General features: G+C 39.5%; 2 protein-coding genes across 3 annotated transcripts in view; one reads left to right on the top strand and one right to left on the bottom strand.

Annotated features, from left to right (window-relative positions):
• The window catches only part of LOC118782663 (limbic system associated membrane protein), a 251379-nt gene extending 241386 nt beyond the window's left edge, over positions 1-9993 (top strand). For both annotated transcript variants that reach the window (XM_036536094.1, XM_036536093.1), the window contains one exon: positions 8515-9993. In XM_036536094.1, the coding sequence (XP_036391987.1) occupies positions 8515-8612 (98 nt within the window). In that variant the 3' untranslated portion in view covers positions 8613-9993. The remainder of the gene's footprint in view (positions 1-8514) is intronic.
• Positions 9994-19771: 9778 nt separating this feature from the next.
• gap43 (growth associated protein 43) overlaps positions 19772-23127 on the bottom strand; it is a 29075-nt gene continuing 25719 nt past the window's right edge. The window contains exon 3 of the mRNA XM_036536002.1: positions 19772-20249. Within this exon, the coding sequence (XP_036391895.1) occupies positions 20161-20249 (89 nt within the window). The 3' untranslated portion in view covers positions 19772-20160. The remainder of the gene's footprint in view (positions 20250-23127) is intronic.

The following is a 23127-nucleotide window of genomic DNA, read 5'->3' as shown; positions in this document are numbered from 1 at the left end:
TTGTACCTGAACTTCTCGAGTTTGAGGAGAATCATTTCGTGTTTTTGAGACAGCAGGCTTCCAATTAAAGAGTGTATGGCGCTGAGCCAACTGTGAATTTAGAAAGGTATCTGAAGTGAAGCGGAAGTGTGGTTGACTGTCAGCCAGCAGAGATATTCATTAGAATACCCCTGCAAAGGACCCAGATCTGCAGGTGAGGACAGTGAAATGATTTGAATGTGCAGGTGTATTGCACAGTCACTGTTTTCTCCCTAACTGTAATTTCATTCATTATAATTGCTGAGGCACAATGTTAGTGTGAATTTCAAAAGAGAACAGGAGGGGTACTATATAATGAGACAGGAAATGTTTCCTGTAGAGCTCTGATTAGAAAAGAAACTTCTAGTTCTGAAAGACTCTGATGTCAGTAGTGAAGATGCTGCGTGTGTACATCATAAAAATTTGAATTTTCTTCTCATTTGTTTGCTAATGTTCAGGTCAGGCATTGAAACAAAGTTCACTCAGTGTGGTCTGTAAAGACCCAGTGACCATCACCTCAGCAGTTGCTTACCATTTGTAATAGACGCTATGTTTTGTAACCCTTAGGAAAAAAAAAGCCTCAATGTATATGCCGCCTTTTCTTCTTTTTTTGTGTTGTTCAGTCAGGGCTTGAACAAACAGCTAACAGGTGCATTACCACCACCTACTGAGCTGGAGTGTCAATCAGAGAGGTGGAGATGACTATCCAAGCCATACTGCTGCTGGCCGTGGAGAGGAAGGAACCAGCTTATAAACCACTCTAGCATCATTTGCATGTCTGAAGAGTCCAGTCACTGGCTGGTCAGCTAAACCCAGTGTCCTTTACCCTGTGTTATGCTGTTGCCAGAGTGGTGAAGTTGCTGCATTGCATAGTGTGGGCAATGCATGAGAGCATGGTTTATCTTCTGTTACACATTGCATATTTCATATTTCATATTTCATTTTCACTGTTTAGTATTTCTGACAAAACCGTGCACAGGTCAACCAATGAGCTGTAAATGCTTATTGTGCATGTCCATCCCATAGCTGGGTATTTAGGATTCCTCCTCCCTGCTTTTTCTCATAAATCCCTTGGACATGACGATCTTGGATTCTATACAGGTGTCCTCTCTGCTGTCACCATCCCAGGGATCCTGCCACTTTCATATAATAGAGGTCTATATGATGATCTGACTCTGTCTATATTAGCCTCTGTCTGGCTCAGAGGAACAGCTGTATTGACTCCAGTCCAGACAGAGTTGTTTTGGGTTGTACGTCTGCCATCACCACAAATTCCCACGTGGGCAGTGGTCCACAGGAACTGAGCAACCATGTTGTATCTGAAACATTTCGTTACCGAGAATCCCCAAGTGGCCAGGGATTCACAGGGGCTGAGCAACCATGTTGCGTCGGAAGCACTGAAGTGATAAGCTTTCAACGACGTCCGTAAGATAGAAGGCAACAGAGTTGTGTAAACCCAGCAAAGTAGCTGCAGAGTGAGGGCGGACAACTGCCCTATCAGCTCAAGCTTCCTCTGCTCACTGCATTTTTATAGTAATCGCCACCATTTCCGCTGATTACAGAGCAGTTGTCAGATAACCATTTGCTAATGTGTATATCAAACTTGGAGGTGGACGACAACTACACCAGTTATTCTGGTAACGGGTTCCTTGGACCTGTTTGTGGAGAGTGGAAGAAATGACATATATATAATGATTTATATCATTTTCCCCCGAAACACCATTCAATTTAGTGCCATTTCCAGCACATAACCAGTTCAAGAGGGTCAGGTCTGCTGTTGACAGAGGGGCAAAGTACCAAGAAAGCATGCGTTTTCCTAGTGTTAGGCAATAAGAATTGTTTCTCAGGGCAATTGCAGCCACCTGCCTTTTTCCATTCCACCAAACATCAGAGCTCTGTTTGTACATTCAGTGCCTACAATCTAGTATGATTGCCTGACAAGACTGTGAGTCATCATGACAAGTTAGACCCACCACAACAACAGACAGCTTCAATTTCCTAAGGTGTGGTGGTATAGCTGACAGTTCCGCCTATAAAGCAGGCGATTAGTTGAGGTTTTAAAAGCCTTTTAGTTTATTCAGGACTGTCTCCTGACACTGAGCCATATGTATAACTGGATTTCCCTGTGGCCCTTCCTAATGGCTGCTCATGCATATAGTGCCATACTGTGTCTGACACTGTCCCACAAGTACAAAACATTACCTGAGTCCTGGGCTCAGACAACATCATGTTCACATGAGTGATTATTTATAAAGGTGTAAATATCGCCACCTGGACCTTAGAAATTCAAATGATATCCTTTGCTCCAATATGCATCCCCATCTGCATAAACAGTGACATACTTGTGTGTGGCCTGATACTGCAAAAGATAATATCAAACCGTTTTGGACTTGTCACACCACTTCTGCAACGTATTCTATAGAAGAAACTGTGTCCGAATGGCATCATTCTGTCAAACAAAAATGCTAGTGGCCAATTATATATGTGCCCCCCAATCCCCAGCTGATTCAACTCACTCAGCAAACCCCCTCTCCAGATAGTGTCATAAGCTCTTTCTATCAAAGAGCACAACCATTCGCACTGCTATATTCACCAAAGCCTTCTCAACATCAAAAAACCTCCCCTGAGCACAGGGTCAAATGTAGGTCTACGTTTTTGAATTCTTGTCTGATGAGATGAAAGTAGGTCCTTTTTGACTAGGAGATAAGCCAGAATTTTATGCAGTCCTTCCTTCCATCAGCTGTGAGCATAGAAGTTGGGTGGTGCCTGGTGGTACTGGAAGGATCCTTCCCTGGTTTCAACGAAGGTATTTCGAAATCATGAAACAAGCGTCCATCCCCACAGTAGCACAGCTCCACTCCAAAGTTCTTAGCAGGGATCAAATGACAACCAAAGCACCCTCAAGACAGATTTTCAAGCACAGTAGTGGCATAGCATTTCCGCTCAAGGGCAATAGATGTTACTGTGACCTCGCTCTGAAGGTCAGATATGGAGAAATCCATGCAAAATGCACTGTGAGATGAGATCTTTCTTATGGTGTTGTGTCATCATATCTTGATATCTCCAACTGTTTAAAACTTGTATAATTATTAAATGCAAGGAGAAGCAATGATGTTAATTAGCTATATAATTTAATTAATTGAGCCACCTCTCCTTGAGAAACTGGTGTAAATTGTCTCAAAGCAATGCAGACATTATTCAGATTTGATGTGATGGAGCAATAATCAACCTTCTTCTGACTGGTTCATTGAGTAGAATATATTTTGACTACGTCCTTAATTATTTTGTATATGCTTACATGCTGTATTTTCACCAGTAGTAACACTCTATGGAAACTGTGATTGGGGATTCAAAAGCTTTTTTCTGGTATGTTTTGAATTGAGTTTTATGTATTAACAGTGTGACAGTTAACTGTTACATCTTTAATGAAATTAATTTGCAAAGCAAAGTGTGGGTAGAGAGAATGCCTATATGCCACTTGACCTTACATTGTCATGGTCTTCTAAACATAGAGCCAGCAGTTTAAAGGAAGAACAAGATATTATGTATGGTATTGTTGATGTTGTTGATCTTCACTTTAGTGTTGTGTGTCACCTTGTGAAAAGACCACTCATCGAAAACCTGTATGTGTACGGACAGAATTTCATACAGCAATACTGTAGGCAATTTTACTTAAAGATTTCATGGCCAAAGGTGTCTTTCTCCCACTGATTCAACATGTACCCGTGTCCCCCAAAATTCACAAAGCCTTGTGCCTCTCAGTTGTCAGCTGCAACACACATTGTTCCCTTCGGGTTCCTTGATATATTTGTGTATCATTTATTTATTTCCATGAAATGTTGCCTGGCCAAAGTCTTGCCACGTCTTTCTTCCCTCTGACCTCCTTTCCTTTCCCCCAGCTGCCCACAGCTGGATATGTTCATTTTGCGAGTGATGTCTTTCCATTTGGAACATCCTTTTTTTGTTAAGGCTGTCTTCAATTTAAAAAATGGTAACTCCTCAGGCTTTGCAGTATCATGAACTTAATTTTCTACATTTACAAACAGCTTCTGTTTTAATCCTACTTTATACTGCGTGACCCTAGAGCCTGTGCATATGTGCTGTTTCTATGCAGGATGTACCAATTTGGTACTATATTGTTACGGTATAATCATTTAGCTATTCCAAGAGCCATACATACTATCAAAGCATTAAAAAATTTCTAAAATTTTCTATTTCAGTTTTGTATTTCTTGGAACATACCTGAATCGTTTATTTGTCACTTTCATACCTAATAGCCATACGTATTGGAAAATTTAGTGTTACAGTTACAGACACATTTACTGGCCAGCTCATACCCTTGCCAACTACCTAGCATTGCAGTTCCATGCACATCCATTTTTCTCAGCTTCTAGCTGGAACCTGCTCTGCTCAGTGACAGAGGAAATGAAACACTGATACATCACTGCAGTGTGCCAGTGCAGGATAGCATATTATGCCTCCACAAGTGTGTATTCAGCTCCATAATGACTCGGCAGGTTTTTTAAATGCCAAATCTCACAGAATCACTCAGCGCTAACCTTCATGCATTATGAAGCGATATAATTGTTAATACAAAAACTGTCAGAAATAAAGGGTTTGTTAAGATTGTAAGGCACCACATTTGAAGAGGTTGCTTTGTTTTTATGCCCAGTATGCGCTGACAGTGGCATAGGTAACCATAGACAAAGCTGGAAGACAACATGCTCAAAGCTGGAAGACAACATGCTTTTTGTTGAGAGTGACAGATTATTGCAATGTCTGCACATTCAGATGGTCCCTGATTTCACTGAATACAGCAGTTCTTGAACTTCATCTGTGTTGATAAAGGTAATTATTAATATCAATAACAAACATTTTAGAGAGAAATGTACTCTACTGATGGCAAGTGCATATGTACTCTTACAAATTGTGCATATTTAACCAAGGCAGAATAATTACATTATCTAAGAAAAAAGACAGAGATCTGTATTTATGGTGGCCAACGATTTACCACACGCAGAAGGGGCAGCCCAAAAATCTCTATTCTTATAAATCAAACATCTTTCAATCATGTCTGGTGTCACAGTGAAATTGTTCCCCTTTTGAGAATAAATTATCCACCCCCTTTCCTGGGGTTAGCAGCGAGGCTGGGCGTTCGGTTCCATGTTTTATTGATTAGAGGAGCTTTGATTTACTGTTCCCGTGGGGGTTCCTGTCTGGATACAAACAGGCCTCAGCGAGCAGAATGCTAATGAGCTCGGGCTTGCTGCTACAGAGCTGAACTGGAACAGAGATGTCATGATGGCACTGTGGAGCACACTGCCGCGCTGTAGCAGGTGGTTCCACCGGCGCTGCTGCCAAAACTCCACCCCCGTTCCCCCTGCCCCCCCTGCCCCCCACCCTTCAGTTCTTCAGGGCGAATGCCAGAGTGTCCTTTTTATGTATTCAAATGCTATTGTTCGGGGTACACAGCGCCAGCTGACTTTGCCAAAGACGGGGGCCATAAACTCTGGGAAAATCCATCAGAGGAAACAGACCCCACTTGTGCTAAACAACCTCAGACAAGTTGCTTGTTTGAGTCCCCAGTTTCCTCAGCAGTGGTTTGATGTTGGTGTCCAATCCCAAATGAATGGAGGCTGTCACTGGCTGTGTGGCTGGGGTGTGGGTGTGTTTTGCATTCTTGCTGTTATTTGGTTTTCATTGCTGCATTTGCCCTGAGTAGGTACCCCCACCTCTCTGCCACTGTTGGGTATACCCCGTTTGTTTAACATAATCTGAAAGGTTGTCATTTTTTATATGTTTTTTAACTGATCAAAAATGAGTGTGAACTCTTGCCAGGAAATTAGTCAAAACTGTGAATTTTCAGTCACGCACTACACTAACATACAACAGTGGTGACATGGAAAAACAATTATATTTGAATTTTTGTTCATACAGTAAAGTTGCATTCCATTTTCATTAATCAATACCTCATTATTGCACATATTGATTAATTATTGCATTAGAGAGAAAATGATTTTATTCATTCATTTGGTAAAATACATACATTAGTTGTAATAATGCTACAGTGTGTCTTAAAACAATCTAGCAATTGCAGCAGTCTCAGCTAACCTTTCCCAGACTTATGTCAGTATATGCTTGTCTAGTTTGACCAATTCTTTTGGGTACTACTGTTAGGCAAAGTACTCATTAAAATAAAATCATACATTATTTATTGTGACCAGCGATTGCATTTTCCAATGCTCACGGCTCGCACATCCATTCAAATGTTAACAGGATTCCATCAAAAAAGGATTTCTGTCCGAATAATGAGGGTCTTATTCAATTTGGTTGTTGGAGGCGGACACACCTGGGGCTCGACCGTGCATTTCTGAAGTGTTGTGCTTTGTCAGTCCCATTAGTTAAATTGTTTTTCAGATGAGATGTCTTCAGCTTTACACAGCTGGAAACAGTCACTCCCGCACCATGTCTTATTAGCCTTAGGAGAGAAATCATGCTTCACCATAGCTCTCTCAAGGCGAATACAAAAATAAGAGCAATCTTATTCGGTGGCTAACAGAATGTAAAAGACAACATACGGTTTAATTAAAAATTTGAAGATATTCGGAGGAAAATCCCGTCATGATGAAAATTTTATGACAGAGATTGTTCATTGAATTCTTTATTTGTTTAAATGAATAAAAGAAATTAAATATGACATTAGGTCATTTAGATTTAATAATTCATGATATTTGTGCGTGCGTGCGTGCGTGTGTGTTTGGGTGAGTGGGGACGGGGGTGGGGGGAGTCATATTGACTGGACTACTAACCCATTCTTGTATATTTAAAGCCATTGTCAGAATAAGAACTACAATATTGGTAGTTGAATTTTTTAGGTCAGTTAACCCTTGAAGTTAATATCCAGCTGTATACATGGATATATACAAAATTTAAGATGTGTAAGTTGCATTTGATAAAGGCATGTACATATGGCTGAAGTGTGACATACCTATGAACATATCAAAGATTCACTGTCCTTTATGTACTTGGACAAACCTGTTACTGTGTCCCTTGTATGAGGTGAAGTGTAAAGTGGACTAAGTTTTGAAATGCCCCATTAGAATGCTTGGTATAGTAACATTTACATGTCTGATGATGTCATGTGTTTTTAAGTTTCTCTGAGTTTTGTCATTACTTGTAATATCATGTAATATTATCATTAATAAAAAATACTGCCAGTCAACTAATATATGGCTAATATATGGCTAGCTAAAAATCTTTCTATCACCGAAAATTTACAGTTTACAAATTGGCAAACAACCAAAACTCAATCCTCCAACCAGGTAATAGAAATTACCATTAAAAAATTTGGATTGGATACTGGTTTCATAGTTTGTGCATAACAGTAAGAGGCATGGCTGTTTCATGCTAACTAATTGAGTTAATTGGGTACCTATTAATGTATCAACTAGATATCAATCTGGTATAACTGAGCATTTACATACAGTAAATAAATTATCATTGACAGGGGAAACCATCAATTAAGGAATCAAGCCATAAAAACTTACGCTTTGAATGTATTGAAATTTTTATTTCAGGTTTTCATGGAATTGTAAACATTTCTAAATAGCATTATTTCTTAATAATAGATACCACTTTTCCTTAAGTCAACTTTTGGGTGAAAACAGAGGTGAGTTTGTCAACCTTTTCAGCAGATTGGATAAACTATTATTTTTGATAGTAAAATTCCATTTTGAGTTCAAAACAAGCCATTGCCTCTTTCGACAATGACCAAGGGTCAAAAGTGATGAAACAAAGTGGGATAGGTGTGGGCTGGTTGGCCAGCACCAAAGCACTGTATTTATTTCATTCTGCACACTCATGCTGCCCTATCAGTGTAAAGGTTGACATGGTGAAATGATTTGTGATTACAACAAATAAGTAAAAAAGGGGGAATGAAATTTAAAATAAAATTTAAAAATAAATTCTTTTGTGTCATTATATGTTCCTAACAGTAATCAGTATACAATAGGAAGGTTTTTTATTCAAAATATGTTATTAAGTTATGTTTTTTGTTCAATATATGTTGGCTAGCCAGTACTAGCCAACAGTTGACTCAACAGTGATAGACTTGGGCCTGAAGAGGTCATGTTGATGTCAAAGTTAGGGGTCCAGTGTAGACAATAAGTGAATTATTGTAAATTTTGATTTATTCTAGCCCATTATATTCTTCTTCTTTTTTCACACAGATACAGTAAATATGCTTCCATATCCTGGCATGGAGCAGATGGAAGCATTCATGAGAAAATTGTCAATTGTCACAACATAAGATTCCATTGCATACGATGAATCAGTTTTCCAGTTGCCCTTTTTCGTGTTTCAGATGTGTACTCTTGCTTGTTCCAGAGGACTGCTTCTTTATTGAATGAAAGCAGAGATGTTGTTTATGTTTCTGTTTCAGGTGTGAACATGGCATGTTTGAGGAGAGTAACTGTTCTTTTTTTCTCTCTTCCCCAGAACCAGGCACAGGAAGGGACATAAATGGCTCCGCATGCCTCACCCAGTCACTGTGGCTTCTACTGGCCTCCATCACCTGCCTTTTCTTCAAGTGTTAATAATACTACAAAGCCCCATCAAAATTACAACTAAATTACATTGAGACTGTTTGTATAATGTAACAACAACCTGATGCGCAGTGGCGCAAAAAAAAAGTATAAAAAAAGCAAGAATGAGCTATTAAAGTGTTTAGTTAAATACAAAATGGAAGACAAGTTACTTAAGGAACAAACAGTGCCGTTTATAAGGTTCATTTATTGCGATCTTTTTACTTTGCTGAAATTTTGCTAACTGCTGTCGGTATTTTTGTTTTGCTTTTCATTTTGTTTGTTCATGGTGGGGGGTGTTGGGAATGTTTGGAAGGCATGCCATCAAGACAATTAAAACTGATGTGATGACAACTAAAGTCAACTCAGATATGGCAGGGATTTCAAGTCAAGTACAGCAGTCATGGACAACGGCAGCTGGAGATAACTGGATATTCTTTTTAAATTGAAGGGAATTATTTTGACTTATGTTTATTTTTATGATTAAATTGTAGATTTGCAAGGCTTACAAGCTTATTTTACTGTGGGTTATATTAATGAATTAAGTTCTGTAAAATCTAAACAAAAATGTTATCATAACTAGTGCATCATGAAACAATAAAACCATGGCTGCCAAATGTAAGTAGCAAAATGAAATAGGTAAGAAACCAATAAAAACAAGCATATTATAACTGTTATGTAAGGAAAGAGTGAAAATTGAAAACTCAAGCAAAATCTCTGTGGAACTTGTAGATGAGTTAAAAAAAAATAATGAAGGGTTAGACTTGCATATTGATGTTAACATCGAAATTAAAAATAAAAAGGTGTAAATATTGTCAAATATATTTCACTGACACTGCTTGTTGTCCCTCAGTTCTGAATAGCCTCATTATCAGAAGCAACAAGTTCTTGATAATAGCTGATATTGAGTGGCCGAGGATGTACAAACACGTTACAATGGCACGAGAGTAGTTTGATGAGGCATTTGGTACTTGCCTTCAAGTGCTTACAGTAGCTTGTTGCGTCATTAACAGAGGGACTTCTTGTGAGTGAAGACTTACAAAGCAAAAATACTGTACATAAAAAAATTTTGTATTTTTCTTTAAGAAAAACACCTGTTGATTTAACTATAACAACAATAACCGTAATCATAATTACATAACATACATCATGTAGCTTGTAAGATCAAACAAAAAAAAAATGTTAAATGTAGGCTGAGCAGTTTCCCTATGGCAAGCTGTATTTAGCTTCAGAAATTGCCTGCCATATTTGCTTTTGTGCCACCAACTTCTTGCATTTCATTTTGTATATGAATTACCACGAGGTTGTATAGCTGGAACCTGGGTAAAAATGTATGACGCCAATGAATGAAAAAGTTTGTTTTCATTTTGTTTTGTTCTATTTTAATCTAAGGTATGGGAATCACTATATGTCTCACAAATGTTTAAGGACTTTTTATTTTTCTGTCCTTTCATTTTATAGTGTATATACTTGAATCCAATGTCCATATATACAAAAAGAAAGATTTAATATATGTCCATGTTTCTAACTAGGTTAGTAATTTGTTGATGATTAACTTGTAGTGGTCTATGGTAGCATCATTTTGCACCATGTGATTAATGAGCATTAGAGCATAATGTTTTTAAAAAGGGTTTACTACAGTCGTTTTGTGTGCTTATTGTACCTCTCGGATTACAAATAGCTTTGCCCTGGAGTTTGAGGGATTTTCCCAGTTAAAATATTTGATTTATTATAGAATGTATGCATTTCGGTGACTGATGTTTCAAGTGATATCATGGAAGCGGCCATGAGTGGAATGCCAAAATAAACTGTAAGCGTGTCATTTCAAAATGTACAGCAAAGCCATCTGTTAGTTCAAATCAGACATCTATGATTTAGAAAACAAAACAAAAAAAAAAGCAACACTTAAAAAAAATAAGTGTATGTGTCAAATCAGTGTTTCTAAAAAAATAAAGTAAGTGTGTAATTAATGCACATGGATAAGATTTTTTTTAATGAAATGCATGCACGTGCTGTATTGATGCTGAAGCATACAGTGGTGCAAAACCATGCTATGGAAGTCTGAGTTCCCAGTGTCAGTTCTGTCAGTAAATTCAGTCTTGATTATTGCCTTTTTAGTGTCATCAGGAAATAATGTATTTCTTTCTGGGATGGAAATGGATGGGTTCTAACATACATGAAACTTGTACTTTTCAGTTGAGTTTAGCCTGTATCTAAGTTAATGTATTGATAGCATTCAAAGTAAAACACGTAACGGAATTTCAGCAGCCACACAGTTTCGTCACAAAGTCATTGTGCACCGAATGGAATCACAGGGACTAATCCTGTTTCACACTCATCTCCTTTTTCATCTTTTCTTTGATTAGATGTAAGGTTATCTGGCCATTTTTTTGGAATGAGATGAAAAGGTAACTACAGTAAGAACAGTTCAAGAAACAAAATAAAGGTGTTTGATTTTGATGTTCTGTATTTGAAAGTGGACTGGAAATGCTTTGATAAGTTAACCCTTTTGAAGTCAGCTTAAAACCTAATATCTTAATGGTACAATTGTGTTTATCGCCATGTAACACGCTAAAATAAAATATTATCCGTATTGTTAATTCTCATATGAAGAGTTGTGTTGTAATGCTCATCCATGAAAAATTGTTGTTCTCCCTTGTGAAAATATGGAGTTTTCCTGTTTTCCTGTTTTCTCCTCAAAATTACCAGGAATCAACAGCCATGGCCCTTTGACACTGAAGGAGGATTTTTATTGAATTTGATTAAGCACCCAACATGCCAAATTAGACTCAGCTTGCTGTTATTATGTGCTACACCACATTAGTGTCAGTGTGTGTGGCGTTCTACAACACTGTATCAGTTCAGGAAGTAAAACAAATAGTTCCACTCATTTTGCAGTTGCTGTGATGCCTTGGTGCCTGGGTATTTCCTCCTGGATTAGTCCCATAGCAGAAACTTTTCTTCTGTCCATGGACCATCTCTTCACAGCTTGGGAACAAATCAGCTCCTTGTGTTTGTAAAGCATCTTCAGTGCAAGGTGGTCTCCCTCTGCAAAATTCTTTCTCTTCCTGGCATCATTCCAAAAAAAATCAGATCACAGACTTGTGCATTTTTAACAATGATGGCCCTGTTTGTGCTGGGTGTCTGATGGAGCAAGACTGGTATCTCCCTGTTTCCCGACTCCGTACAGTACTCACTGCATTGTCTGGGCAACTCTCACCACACAAATGACTTGTTGTCTAGAGCTTACATAAAATCTCAGTCAGTTTATGAGTCCCTTACAGTCAGTTTATGAACCCCGTTGGAGACTGCCTGCAGGAGGAGAGATGTTTAAAAGCATCATTCCCTAGCTCTCTGTAGAACTGTCCACATTTAAAATAATTATCTCCCTCTTTGCCACACTGATTTTTCTGTTCTAAACTAGACTGACATCAAATCCTGTACTTTGCACCAGTATAATGTAACAGTTTCAACTGCATAATGCATGATCTGTGAAACAACACACACACACACACACACACACACACACACACACACACACATAGACACATGAAGGTCGATCTATATCTAACATTAATCTAAAATTAATCTAATACATAAACGCTATAACTATATGCATTCCAGAATTGCTGGCGATGCAGATATATTGAAATGCACAACAAAAAGAGCTGGTCTGCCCCTATCAAAGTTAATAAAGAGCATCAATCTGGGCCAACCCCATCCACAAGATAAGGTACACTATCCACTGTGCCAGCTGAACTTCTCACCAAGACCTATCATCACTAATTTTCACGAATGTGTGCTGTAGTGCACAAATTTGTCCCCATATTATTTACAATAAACTCTCAAAACAGGTGTTGTAGTGTTTTTCTAGAAAAGAAATCCCCTGCATGTCCACCCTTCATTCATTCTCCCATCTGAGTATCTGCCTGGTGAATTTGAAATGTCATTACCGTTAGCATAGTAAATTAAAATAAAATATTTAAAAGGTCAATGAAAAGAAAATGGCTTGTTCTTTTCATTAAAAAACTAAAATAGTATCACCTCTGCAAAAGATAATGGCTTTGGATAAGATATGCAGTTTTATGAGTACAGTGTAGGATATATATATATGTGTGTGTGTGTGTGTGTGTGTGTGTGTGTTTGTGTGTTTGGTGCTGAATGGAAAGTACTGCTTTACATTAAATTACATTACTGGGATATCTTTTAAGCAGGTATATTACATTACATTATAGTTTTTGTCATTTAGCAGATGCATCCAGAGCAACAGTGTATCTAATAAATTGGCATGAAGGGTTGGACACACAGGACATCACTAACCAAGCATGCTTAGTGATGAGCAGAAACAGAATATGCACGACATGCTAAAAGAAGCTATGAGTAATCAGTTGGATCAAGCCATTTTAACTTATTTTGTACAAGCAAGGGACCAGGGTATTCCTATTTCTGGAGCAGTCCTGTTAGGGAAGGCCAGAGCATTCAGCTAGCTGTGGAAATGTGGGCTGTCAAAATGGATAGAGTATCTCTGATTCTCTGTGCTAATGCATCAGGTCCCTGTCACATGCCATCCCTTTTAGTACAGACAGCAACAAAGCGGTGATGCATTAACAGCGTTAATGTGGCTGCATTACCTGTGCAGTGCAAATCACAAATGCAAGCACTGCTCTCGAAGGACAGAGAGTTGTTCAACAAGACTGGTTCGACGGGACGCGAAGCATTCTGGAGCTGGGCCTGAGGAAGAGAGCAGTTTTGGTGCTGGATAATGGCCTTGCTGATCCAGAGAGGCAAAGAGGCTGTGGAGCAGAGAAATCCTGCACATATTCTTGTCAAAAAAATCACATCACATCATCTGTTCAACTAATCGACGACAGCATAGACAGCATAGAGACAAAATGTAGGTGTTGGCACAGAATGTTGGGAGCCATTTCCTGCAGTCCTGAAGAGTTTTATGGAGACTGTGAAAAAGATTAAGGTTAAGTATGTGATTTGCTTGATGGCTGATGCATGGTAGTTTTGAGACAGTACACTACACTACATTGCATTACGTTATTAGCGGACGGTCTTATCCAAAGCACCTACCGCAGTAGATCTAATAAAGCTACGTGAAAAGTTCAACAGACAAGACACCACTAACTGCTTGTGAGCAAGCGTGAGTGCCAAACACAGTCGTGACAAAAAAAAAAAAAAAAAAAGCTGAAAGCAAAGCAATGTTTCAGCGCCAGCCCCTCAAGGGAAGGCACTGCTGAGGAGAGGGCACCGGAGCAAAAGAACTATGCCAATGCAGATCCTGCTCACTGCACAGCTCATGTGATTTTTGGGCGCATCTGTGAGGCTGTGTTCCTATGCATTTCTACCCAGACAGGGTGGTAAATCGCAAAGACAGAAATCCCACGAATCTGAGTGGGTTGGTGAAGAAAGCATGTAAGCCATTGATCTTCAGCTCTACATATATATATGGGGTTCCACTTGAAAAGAAATTCAGTGTTGTGGGGGTCTTTGAGAATCGTTGACCCCCCTCACCATACTGAGCAAAGAAGGGGGACTGTGACCATCAAAGTGTGAGGGGGTGACCATCTTATCCACAGGTAGAGAAACCCTAAGCACATATTCTGCTTTCTGCAAGCATTGTAGGTCAGCAAATATTTCTGCCCTCTGGTGTTGTGAGAGAGCTGGGTCAATGAATCAGACAATGAATGGAAAGCGGCGCCTCAGATACCAATGAGCTGTGGCCCCCAGGGGCCCTCACCCCAGGGCAGGGTCAGCTGACCCCAGAGGGGGTGTAGACACAGGGCTCCTGGCAGCCAGATTCCAGCTGGAAAGATGGCCGTAGTGAAGAAGACACTGAGCATCGCTAGCGACCAATGTTCTCGACTCATTGAGCAAGCGCCTGCCGCCACCGACGCTGCCAAGCAAGCAATTCCGTCTCCCCCGCTCTAGGCCTGACAGCAGAGCAGGAGAGCCTGGTTGTGTCACAGAAGCGTTCGCCAGCGATCCTCTCTGACATGTGCCTACAGAAAGAGACAGCTAATGCAACTCGTTCATTCCCATCGGAGTCCACAGGCACGATCACTGCAAAGACAGGACACATAAGCACCACGGCCATCCTGCGGTAGCATGTGCACATGGCACTCCAAGCAGGGGTGGCCTCCACACTTTCCCCTCTGTCACACTTACAAGCAGCAGAGGGAACACGTCCTGTAAGCATATAAGGAGATCCTGTGGCATATGTGTTAAATAGAGCACACCAAGACAATATGAGAAACCAGGCTAGCAGTACCAAGCAGCTCAGTGATCAATATAGCTGTTTTTTGTTTCATTTTGTGTTGTTTTTTGGGGGGAATTAATTAAGCTGGACATTTCTGGCCCTCGTTTGAAGTGAGACAGGAGACCACTGATGCTGATTTGACTTTAAAGTAGAGAGAGAGGATGCCTGGTGAATGCAAAATGGTAATCCTTGAAAATGTGTATCCACTCCAGTGTATGCATAGGAGGCACAAATGCAGCTCTATCAGCAAGAGTCAAAAGATTTTTTTGTGCAGGTCAAAGGTATATATGGCTCAAGGTGAAAAATTCTGCTTATCAATATCACATGGTGTGAGCAGTGTCATAGTTCCATACATATGATATGCATCTCTAGAGGGAGAATGTCTCAACACCATAAAGAGACAATCACCCCTAGTCATAATGCTATCCAAGTGATGAAAGGCAAAATCACTATACAAAAATTATAAATAGCACGACACACAATGAGTGTATATACCACAGAAATATTAAACCAAAGTAGAGAGAAAGTGAGTCTAAAGAAGAAAGAAAATTATTCAATAATAATAGCAATTTTTGAATTTGAATTTGGATTTGGACTGAGTTCCATCCTTTTATTGGAATGATGAGTACAGTTCTCCTTCCTCCTTTAACAATGCCCCAGCTTACCTGGACTGAAAAACAAAAGAAATAAAATGAATTTCTGTTTCAGGTAGTCAAGCTGCTGTGAGTTTGCCAGATTCACAGGACATGTCTGGAATGCAAAACATTTGCACTGGTGTTCTTCATTCACTCAGTGCTTGTAATAAACAAGCTCTTCTGCTGCTATTCACTCAAGCATTGCTGGTTAGTACCATAACATTAAAGAGCCTGAGGCTCTTTAAGCCCTTCAGTGCTCCCCATTGCTTTGAAGCCAGGCCTGCTACCACACAGATCCATTCTACGGCTGCCAAGCACAAACAGCCTTTGTGGTTAGAGGATGCCTGACCTCCATTGTCAGTTCCAACTGAGGTCAAGAATCCCCCCCCCCCCCCACTCGTCATATGCATGCAGACCCTTATCTGGTGAAGGCCCAGTGTCTAGTGCAGACCCTCAAAAATCTGCAGCGCAATATCTCAGCCTTGTCTTCAGTGCCAGAACATTTTGTGATGCCAGAAAGGCGGAGAAGACTTTCTCCAAAGATATTAAATCCAGTGCACAAAAAGCTGCCAGATCCTTGGGGACAAAATGGTGGAGACATTGTGCTGGTTATGCACAGCTGGCCTTAATTGCCTGGCTATTCCTATGAGACAAAGACCGCCAAATCAGTTTGGAGCTCCAAAAGGGAGAAGATGGTTCCAAAAATTAGCCCACATCTCAGATTTTTTTTTCAAAATAAATTTGAGATGCCTGACGTTAAGCTGCTGGGGTACTATCCATTCAAATGCTTTAAGCATTATAATAAAACCAAAGTCTCATTTCCACCACCCTACATATGTTGGTGTTTGGTGTAATGAATGGAAAATTTCTCATTTTTCTTATGTTTACTATTTAATTTCATGTTTTTTTCATGTCTCATGTTTCCTCCAAGTAACCAAACACCATATAGATAGAGGTTAGAAGCATGCTGTAATATATTTTACAAACAAATCAGGTGCCAGATCTTATGTGTCATTTTAATTAAAAAACATTATGCATATGCATGATACCTGTGATGGTCCAAGGCTCTGGGTGGGCAGAATCGCAGCAGAAAAAATGAAAAAAAAAATTGCATGAAAAAAATGTCAAACCAAATGGCCAAGTTATATGTAAGAGAAAACAACTAGTAGCAATCATCTGGAATAGTGCCCAGATTGTGATAATGTGGCCTATATGGTTAGCTGTACAGTATGTTCATATTCACTTCTTTGTGTGGTAGGCTTATTTTTTTTCCAAAGTGTCTGTACTGACATGCAGAGAAGGGGTTGTTAGTACGTGAGTAACTTGGTGTGTTTGTATGTTTGATTTGTTGTTGGCAATCTGCAGAAACTTCATTCTGCTAGAGTGGCAACAGTGCGGACATGACATCAGTTGCATTGTCAGTCTCAGAAGCAGGAGGACACAATCTTTGCCCAGGTGTGTGTCCTTCCGACAGGGAAGTCCCTCCCCGTGCATTTGACACAATGACACATTTGCACATTTGTAAATCTGAAAGTACTACCTACTGTGCAAAATTAGGAGACCAGGGAAATTACATTTATTACATGACTTCATAGAAACATCATCTCCTGCAACCCCATCTCATCCTTTTTCATCATACTGATTTCTCCTTCAATGTATGCTTACCACCTGTCAAATTCTGGCTCCCAGAAAGCAGTGCTCTGTTTCTGTAGACAGAAAGTGCTTTCTTTAGAGTGCTATGCACCTGACAATAAATTGCTTCAACTCAGAACATTGTCTCTGTTTATTCGTCGTATTTGCAACAGTCAGGGTGTTAAACACTTGCTGTGATCAGAGGCATCTGGGGAAACTGAATAATTACCTAGGTCTGCAAGTTCTCCCAGAACATTAGTGAATGAGAAGCTACCTGCTCCTCTGCTGGCAATAACTCCCGCGAGTCCCTGGTCTGCCGCAGTAAATCAGCAGATTACTGGCCAGTTCCACCTTTACTGTGGTGCATAAATCTCGCCATTTGCGCCCTGTGAAATCTCACCTGTGCTGAGGCCCAGGCCGGCAGTGCCTGTGATCTCGTTACACATCGACTGCTTACAAGCGGGATTAGCCTTGAAAGAGCAAGGCCCAAGGCATAGGTCATCGAGATGCTATGCACCCGGACCTTGATTTCCTCTGGAATACAGCTCCTCTTTTCCCCAGGCTCTTGCCGTAGCCCTCTCCTTTCTCCTGTGCTCATTTTTAGAAGCTCAAGCTCTCTGTGAATCGCATGATTAGCGGACTGAGGGGGTTAGCATTGCTTAATATGTAGCAGATCGGGATAACCAAATACTATAGCAGGAGGCTGCATGCTGCAATTGAGGAAAAGGATGACTTTCCTGGATCGCATTCAGCACACAAGTCACACATGCAAATAATTAGCTAAGTCTCTTAAAAGCAGATGACTGTTTTTATTAATGAGATACCAGATCAACAGCAATCGGTTCACTGCATTGCCGAAGGGTGCCTCTGTGATCCAGTCGCTGTCACCAAATGAAAATGATTGCAACGCCAGTTGAATAAAGAACCTTCATATGGGAACTGTCATGTAGTGCATATTTAGTCTTGCACACTCCTCTATATGAGGAGTCTGATTAGCCTGAAGTGATGTATCCATATCAGAATACATTATTGATCCATTCTGATCTTAATTTTAATGAAGGACATTTTAAATTGTTTACAGTATTTTATACTGCTAAGGTAATTGTATAGGTCCATCAATATGAACATTGACAGTATTTCTTGTTAAAACAAGTCAAATAAAAATGTTAATTTTCTTGCATCAAGTAAACAAATATTGTCAATATTATCATATTAACCAAGTCAATATTATCATTTAATGAGACACTACATTTGAAAAATCAAGTCAAGCTAATGGTAATCACTGAATCTATTGAACTTTATTTTTTTTCTTTTAGATGACGCACCTGCTCTGACCAACGATGCTGACCTGACTTTTAAGTACATCCCAAACGCATTTCCTTTCAAGACAGTTGCCTAGCTACCACTGTCATAGCAGAATGCTGCCGAGGAAGGGTGCATGTGGGACACGGCCTTGGAAATATTTAAAGGCAGAGTTTCAATGCAGTCTTATGACCAGCAGTTGGTTACAATCGACAGACTGCAGTTGCAATTAGGAGAATACACAGATATCTTCGTTACATTGCTGGAATTTAGCAGACGTTCTTATCCAGAGCAATCTGGATACCACCGGAATAGTGTACGTGGGAGATTCAGATAAATTCAGACGAAAATGCAAAAAGGTCCCATTCTGGCCAGTTGTTAGGGAGGATTAACACCACAGCCAATGTGCAGCATTCATCATAGTGATGCATAACAGGCATTTTCCATGACGACACTTTAATAAATAATTTGAAAATAAATTAGAAATGAAAATTCTCCCTCGAATACCATTCTTACTTTGTGTACCTGATATTGTAACTGAAATGATTTGATTTTAATGGCTTAGACAAAGTAAACAGCAAATTACAATTTACACATTTCTGTGTGGTAGTGTGTAAGCATGTATCAGAATACTTACCGATTCATTGATGATTTCCTTATTTTACAAAAAAAATCATATCCCGTCAGTTCTGCTTGAAATCACAGTAACTTTCCTTCAATCGATTTTACAGGCTTTCCACGGCATAATGTATATGTTATCAATAATAAATCTAAAACAAGGTACTGCATAAAAAGATTATTTTTGGTGTCATGCCTAACGATGAGAAGTTTTACCTCTGAAAGAAATAAAACACGTGGATTCATAAGTCACAGTAACTTATTATGCTATCCCGTTCACTAGACTTTTTATTTCACAGGAAAAAAACACACTGTACTTTAATTGGCACATTGCTTTATTCTGAAAACAGACAAAAAATGTAATTCTCACCACACTGAATTGAAACCATTTATTCACTAAGAATTTTAACTTTTTTTATATCTAAACGGAACATTGCACTCACTGGAACAGAAAATAACCAGAGTAATTTTGTATTTCTTTATTTTGTTGAATTGCGGTTGTTTTTAATACAGTGCAAGAATAATTCCAAATGATTGGTCATATCAAACTGTCATAACAACACCAAGAACACCTAAATGAAGCCACACGTTTTTTTTGTTGTTTTGTTTTGTTTTGTTTTGTGACTGCAAACGTTCCTGTCTATGGGGGAGTTCCATGTAATCTGTCAAATGGCTCAAGCAGTTCATATCTGCTGAAAAAATTGTACTGGTACTGCCATAAACTTTGCTCCTGAAAAACTGCACTCAATTGCATACTGAAATCACCACTTTAAGGGGTGATAATTATCAACCAGAGGCAATTCAAATACTATGTAAACAGCCTTGATCAACTCAAGGTGAAGGAACTGTTTTTTTCTGGTAGTGTTGCTTGACACAGGCAGAAATTGGAGTTTGGCCTGACATTGGTTAACCATCTAACTTTGCACTGAAACACGAACACAAGCTGACGCTAGCTTGAGCCAAAAACTGACTGTGGGAACTCCCCCATTTTTAGAAAATCATTGCCACACAAAAACAGAATTAAAAACAATTAAATAAAAATTGACGGTCCTCACAATCAGTAGGCTTAGAGCAACCTTTTCTTTTTGTTTTTAATCCTTTTCTTTTTTTAGACTTTGTCTTTGTCAGCCTTCTCTTCATCCTTGCCTTCCTCTACTTGGGCAGCATTTTCAGTTGGCTTGGACTCTTCTGCAGCATCTGAAATGCAGCACAAAGGGATAACTGTTACGCTTCATAGTTTGTAATCCTCCTCGGTGCACAGGTCTTTACCATTACATTATATTATTTTCATTTAGCAGACGCCCTTATCCAGAGCAACTTACATAAGTTACAATTTTAGCTATTATCCCTTTATACAACTAGATATTTACTTATTTATTGAGTACCTTGCCCAAGGGTACAGTGGCAGTGCCCCAGCAAGGGAACTGAACCGGCAACCTTTTGGTTACAAGTCCTGTTCCTTACCACTATCCTGCACTGCTACCCAGACTTGATAGTTGGCTGAAAGCTTTGTGAAAGAAGTATTCAAATCACAAGTGTCTCCTGTACACGGTTGGTTTTTTGGCTGAAGTTAAGCTGTTTTTACCCATCTGCATTCCAGACCCTCTTCTCAGGAACGCGGCTCAAAGCAAATTACAGTGCAAATCCTTCAATGAGATTTATCGATGCAATAAACAAGCCGCAGATAGCGATCAGAAACACTCGGACGTAATCCATTCCTAGGCTTTAAACAGTCCACTTGTAGGAATGAAACCAGCCAGCGAGCCGCGTGTCGAGGCGGTGCCTGTCAGACTGAAGGAGGCTGTGATCAGTGACTGGCTGCCACCGCACTGCGGCCTTAATCGCCTCAATTGTCATGCACTCAAACACAATTAATGTCAAATTATAACGTTATGTCAGAAGGAATTTAGCTAAGAACATTACATTTAAATCAAACAATTTGGTATTTAAGTGAACACTACCAATAACTTAATGTGCAAGTCAAATTAAAGGGTAAAATAGCCTTCTTATATATCAGCCAATTCTAAAGTTCTATATGTTGGTACTGCGCATACAGGGCAGGAATATTTTACACAGGGTATACGGCATAAGAGCACACCCAGTACTATTGCTGCAGCGTGTTGAGGATCTAGACATTGTGCAGAAGCAGTAAAGGCAACCAGGATTCTTGAGATGTGTTCCTGGACTCCCTGCCATAAACTGAATCTTTGGGACTTCAATCCTATTTTGTTAAACAGGGGGTCTTACATTCTTTGTACAACAGTTAAGTCTCTCTCACATCGTGTACACTTATATGATGTGCCGTCCATGAAATATTTTTGCTGTTTTTGTGCCTATGAATAGATACATAAGATATCTCATGATGTAAATGAACTATAGTTAACCTAAAAAAGTGGGCTGGTGTTACCTGCCTATAATGAAGTCAGACTTATGTTACAAAGGCTGAATGTGTATAAATTCATGGCAAATATATTTGCAGTTGATAGTATTCAACAATGATGACAGACATTGAAGGGAGACACTTTTACATGAGAAAATTTGTACATCTATATCCTGTATCTACATAAATGAAGGTGTAATATTCCTGTGTATTTATAATTTCATGTGAATATTTTGTTTTGTTTTGTTTTAAATGTGTATTTAATCATGTATATTGTCATGTGAACAGACAAAAAAAAATCCACTAGAAATGAACATTTAAGTTCTGTTCTGCTCCACTTGTTGATAAATCCAAGCTATCTCTGCAAGCTCTGCGCTGCTCTGTTGCCATCACTAAGCCTATGATTAGTGGGCGCAGAACTTTTCCCAATATTGGACGTGCTATCCATCTGTCCTTTTAAAGTGCCTCATGTCTGACTCTGTATGACTGTGATGAGCACTGGAGCGGAGAAGACGTGAAAGGGTAAAGTCGGCAGCCCTGGGGTGCAAAGTGGCAGGTATCATTACGCAAGAGACGGTGCTGCTCCTTCTCCTGTAGATGGTGTAGTCAGTAAGGGGAGTGTCTTCACTGAGACATGGCATTCAGAAGGCATCAGTGACCGAGGCTTCTGCATGCAGGCCCTGCTTTTATGGCTGCTGTCTACACTTGTGCAGTATGCAATATAGCGCATGCACAGTGTCTAATGCAAAGGCTGCAGTGTTCTATGCAATGCCTGCATGGTGTACAATGTACTACCTGCACAATGTACAGTGTAACACCTGCAAAGTGTATAATGTAACATCTGCACAGTGTCCAATGTAACACCTGTGCAATGTACAATGTACCAACCTATCGCCCCATGGCAGGATGAGAATTGTCTGCTCTAAAGTCCTCCAGAGCAAGGAGGAACCAATATTATTCTAAAAGATTGAAGCACAGTGTTAGAAGGTATCATTGGATGAAGTATGTAACCCCACAGAAATGGTTAGAAGTAACTGCAGCATAAATAGATCTGGCTAAAATACATGCAAGTTTGAGCAGATCTGCAACCACATCACACAACCAGCTGACTAAATCTAGACTTCAGGTAATTTCGAAAGAGCTTATATGTCCGGAGGGACCAACAGCGAAATGTAGAACAATGTAGGACACAACTGGAATAAAATTAAAATACAAATTCCATCAACAGACACTAAAAGTACTAATACCCATGCATTTTTGTCATGTACTCTCTTTGTCTATTATGTGCTTTGTGAATACTTTACATAATGTATGACTGTAATCAGAGTTGTCCACTCACTCAGTGGTAGCAAACACATAGATACCATACCTACAATTACCTACTTCAGTTTTTCTGTGTATGGATGATTTTGGATTGGATATTTATACAGCGTTTTCTAAATTTCACAGTCCATGTTTGCACGTACGCAGGTGGGTGTCCTCCCACCAGAAGCTGCCACATATTGAATATTTCCATGGAATATATGGAGCTGATTAGGCCGATATATGCTGTATCTTGTTTTAGAATAAAACAGTAAGGTTACCTGAGTCAGAGTTCATGCCAGAAATGGACATAAAATAGTTCATGCAATACGATAGCCTCATTAAACAGAAATTCAGTAGATATGAATTTCCATATGATCAAAGTGTGAAGGT

This window comes from Megalops cyprinoides, chromosome 9, assembly GCF_013368585.1.
Source record: "Megalops cyprinoides isolate fMegCyp1 chromosome 9, fMegCyp1.pri, whole genome shotgun sequence".
In the NCBI taxonomy this organism is placed as follows: Eukaryota; Metazoa; Chordata; class Actinopteri; order Elopiformes; family Megalopidae; genus Megalops; species Megalops cyprinoides.
Note: the sequence above shows the minus strand (reverse complement) of the source record. Positions and strands in the feature narration are given on the sequence as shown.